Genomic DNA, 4,309 nt, shown 5'->3' with positions numbered 1-4,309 from the left:
TCAATGTTTCTGATCCAATAATCTAATGGATAAGATTTTGCATTAAACCTACATACATTTTGGGTACATATAAAGTACATTTTGATCTTGACCTTCATGCTATATATATATTTTTTTAAGTATTATGACTTTTAGTTAAGTGGAGGGTCTGAATACTTCTTTCACCACTTAAAAAAATGATGATTCAGTACAAATAGACATTTCAAGCTCTTGTGTAGCATCACTTTTCATGTAATGTGGCTAGACATTAATTTACAAATGTGCTCACTATTTTGCATGCCACTTTTCTGCACTGCTTTTTTTTTAAAATCAAATATTCTGATTACCTGTTGGACCCCCTTGCCTTGTTCTTGATACCTCTTTGTGCCAAAACCAAAAAAAAGTTTTCAAAATCCCCCAACAGACTGACAGCACAAGGATGGCGTGTTTGATGTGAGAAAAATAACACGTCTGCAAAGTCAGATTTACTAGAGATGTTGTCACATAAATCATCAGGTTGTGTCAGTGAAACCTAAAACCTTCCAGGTGCTCTCAGTGACAGCAGCAAACATTTATGAGCAGACCTCTTAGAAGGGCGACCTCCCCTGCATTTTTGTGTTTCCACCGTGTGTAGTTGCCAGTTAATAACCTTTTCATTTGATAATAAACCTCTCTTGATTCTGGTTACAAATCAAAAACAAAACACTAATGTTAACCTTAAATCTTAAATGTGTGTACAGATAGATGAATAAAAATATGTCAGTACCCTTTACTCTGTTACTTTGTTTCACTCTGCTGCTATAAAAATGTCTTATTGCAGGACTGTATTAAGTCCTTAAAATAAAAACAAAATTGAAAAAATTGCCAAGTCATACCACAGACTGTAAACCCAGACTCTGGTGAAAGGTTCACAGAGGGTTATGAAAGAATCTGGAGAAAAGCACACAATATTACAAAGCTTCTCTCTCTACAGCAGCCACGGGTGACCAAGTATGGAAACTTGGACCAAGGGACCTGTCCACCGACTGTTTACATTTCTCCCATTGTTTCTGCGTCATTGAGTAGCCAAGCATTCATTACCTGAACAGCTCCTGCTCTCTTCCTTTCAGCTGATTCGAGAAGTGGATGAGTACCAAGAAAAAGACGGAAGCAGTTAGTAAAGATAAAGGCAGTAAAACAATCGCTTGCTGTGGACCCTGCCCTGATGTGTGCCCCGGTCTGGGAGCTTGGCGTTCCTCTCAAAATCTATTCTGCTGTTTGTAGCCTGTTTGACACACAAACACAAACAATCTCCCTCTAGTTTTCCATGAGCTGTCAAGCCTTAAGGGGATGTCAAAAATCAAAGGCAAAGCTCTGCCTTTAAACAACAGCCCAAAAAAGATCATATATTTTTCTATTACTTTGGGGAAATCTTTGTCAGCTGTATTGAATCTGATAGCTTCAGGGGGAACCCCGAGACAAGAATATTCCCCACAGAGGTTTGATGTGCTGTTCTTTGCTTTGTGGATTAATATTTTTGCATTACATACATTCCTCCAGTAGAGTTTGCTTATTAATAAAAAGTATTTCCATTAGTCTGCGGCGCTGAAAGTTAAAGGAGTGACTGTATAAAAATCTGATCTACAAAAACGACAACCTTACCAGGTATTTAATCCCTGATTTGATGTTTAATATAGTGGCCCTACATTCCTCATCAAATCTGACTAAGATAGGACTTCCGTGGTGTTTTAGTGCTGCCATCTCCTGGTGAGATTTCCACACAAAACTTAAGCCAGTAACAAATTACACTAGTAAAAACAGCATCAGTCATGTTATAGCTTTATTAGTTTCGTTTGTCCTCTATATTGTTACTGTGACTAAAAGAAAGTCTGTACTGCAGTGACTTTTTAAAAACATGCTAAACAGACCATCAAAGACCTCCAGCATCGGTATAAGACATAATCTCTTCAGTAGATCAGTCAAGGCCACCTTTCTGCCTTTCGTGTATTCGAAGAGGCAGCATGTCTTTATTTTCTCAAACAAGCTGCCTGTCTCGCTCTAGCGTGGTCCGGTTCCTCTCCTGCATTCACACATTCTGTAGGCACATATGTAGAAAATACCTGCAACAGGCCGAGATGAGGCTTTGATCATCAAATATATTCAAATGGTCGGATTTTAGGTATTTAATGGTAACTTAAGCAGTTATTGACTTTTGCAACTGGATGTCCTTTCTCACCTGCAAAGAAGGTCATGAGCATCGCCACCCAGCCGAGTATATATGACCAAGAGAAACGCCAGTCACCGAATCGCTTTCCCAGGAAGTTGATTGTCACCCCAGTGTAGATGGCCATCGCCAGGAGAACAAAGAAAGCTGAGAGGGCGATTGGGATGCACATGTCAGTGATTCTAGTGCCATTATTACTGTTTCTGTTGGTGTGTTTTTGCCGACTCAAAAGAAAGACAACTCACTTGAGACGAAAAACATGATTCCTGCGGCAAAGGAGCGGTTGAACCTTTCAAAGGAGGAAAAGTGCGCAAAGGACATGATGCCAGCAATGATGCCTGCAAAGCACGACATCCCTGAAAGGATCATGAAGGCCCTGGTGGCATTCCAGTAAGCTGGGTGAAAACAGACAGAAATGAACAAGGCATGTATGACAGGATTGTTTTGATTGTTGAGCCAAAGAAATTCAATTGATTTTATTTCACAGCCATGTCAATATCCAAAAATGAAAAACAGACATATAAATGTACACACTCCTTTGATTTGTTACAAATACTGTGGTGGTCCAATGGGCTGAAGACACCCTGGATCTCTTACCTATGCTGTCGGTCTGCATGTAGCACTTGTTGGACATGCAGTACCTCCAGAGACCCTGGTGGGCATAATTTCCAGAGAGTCGATACTGCATCCAGTAGTCCGTAGCAGTGGAGACCACTAACAGGATATTACCCACTATGGCACAGAACAGACCCCCTCCCATGAAGCTGTACATTTTGAGCAGAGATAATGGGGCCGCTGTAGAGCACCTGTAAAAACAGAAAACGATAGACATTTTTCTTACACTGTAAAAGCCCGTTTGATCAAAACCTGCAAAGAAAAGGTTAAATATGTCACAGCTGAAACAAACACCTGCAGTGTGTTTCTGCCTTTGCTCTGTGCATATGTGATAGTAGAACATTACCCAACCTAAAATACATTAAACAGAAAATTAAATGTTCACGATCATTCAAATTATCCCAAAACTACACAAAGGCGACAGGAAAAAAAGGGGAAAGGGAGCTAATTATGAATTTTTTAGCCCAGTTTGAAAACAGCACATAAAGCCAACCAATCCACAACAAGTACACTGGAACAACATGAATCTGATTGAAAATATTACTCTATATACAATCTTAGAACAATCACATTTTTAGCTGTCTTTTACAGAAATCCAGCATTTGATTAGCAGTTAACATTACCTGTTCTTTAGAGGAAACATTACTGTGACTTGAACAAGCAAAATATGTGTAACAGCTACTCTGTGTGATGCCGCAGTTTGTTTCTCATGTTACGCCGGTTCTTCTTCAGCAGTAAGTGACCATGAACGCAAACGTGACACTGGAGGATAAACACTCAAAAATAGCAGTTAAATCTGATCCCTTACCTCGTTTCTGGAAATGCACCTTTCTCTACTGCCCGCCTTCCAGAGGTAGATAGAGTAAATACGAACAGGCAGAGGGGGAGAAGAGAGAGCAGGCTGGAAAGAGAGCGAGAGAGTCAGAGACAATACTACAACTGTAAAGTTGTCCCCTCTGATTTTTTGTTGAGGAAAGCAAAATCTTTTGCTGCCATGAGTCTCGCTCAGTGAGATACACTTGAATGAAACACCACAGGGGCCACGGTGCAAATGACACGCGTGTGCGTGTGTGTGTGTTTGTGCGTGTGTGTGTGCGCAGTCTCTGGCATTCGTGTGCCCTTAGAGAAGGGGTGTTCCTTTTGGGGGGTTTTGTTTGTTTGTAAATGGCTTGCTCTAGAACTGGGGATGTGCATAGGTATGCAGGACTGTCAGTGTCAATGCAACATGCTGAAGCAAACACTTTTCTTTCAGCTCTTACCCCCTGTGGCAGCATGTACAGACACATATAGAGGCAGCGCTCTATACAAGCCGTATCTCTGTCACAATTTAAACCTGATACAGTATATGTTCAGATCACGAGCTCTACCCTGCAGACAAGGTTATAAAGGAGATTTTTAACTAGTCTGAAACATTTTAAAAACAACTTATATGGTTCACAAAATGAAATAGGAAAAAACACACCACACACTTGGATGTTTGGTCACTGTGAAAATACTCACTGACGTAGGGAA

The 4,309-nt window shown here is 40.5% G+C and overlaps 1 protein-coding gene across 2 annotated transcripts; it reads right to left on the bottom strand.

Moving 5' to 3' along the window:
• Positions 1-1,785: 1,785 nt before the first annotated feature.
• Positions 1,786-3,824, bottom strand: LOC101475234 (lens fiber membrane intrinsic protein-like). 2 transcript variants are annotated; one of them, XM_012918243.3, is made up of 5 exons: positions 3,606-3,824; positions 2,780-2,988; positions 2,428-2,577; positions 2,195-2,329; positions 1,786-2,078 (listed from the first exon to the last, which is right to left on the bottom strand). In XM_012918243.3, the coding sequence occupies exons 2-5, from the start codon at positions 2,952-2,954 to the stop codon at positions 2,017-2,019; spliced, it is 522 nt and encodes a 173-aa protein (XP_012773697.1). In that variant the 5' UTR covers positions 2,955-2,988; positions 3,606-3,824; the 3' UTR covers positions 1,786-2,016. The 2 variants fall into 2 exon arrangements, with proteins under 2 accessions (XP_012773697.1, XP_004548126.1); XM_004548069.3 differs by lacking the exon at positions 3,606-3,824 and adding an exon at positions 3,421-3,574.
• Between the last annotated feature and the right edge of the window lie 485 nt (positions 3,825-4,309).

The sequence above is a fragment of the Maylandia zebra genome, linkage group LG22, assembly GCF_041146795.1.
Source record: "Maylandia zebra isolate NMK-2024a linkage group LG22, Mzebra_GT3a, whole genome shotgun sequence".
NCBI lineage: Eukaryota > Metazoa > Chordata > Actinopteri > Cichliformes > Cichlidae > Maylandia > Maylandia zebra.
Note: the sequence above shows the minus strand (reverse complement) of the source record. Positions and strands in the feature narration are given on the sequence as shown.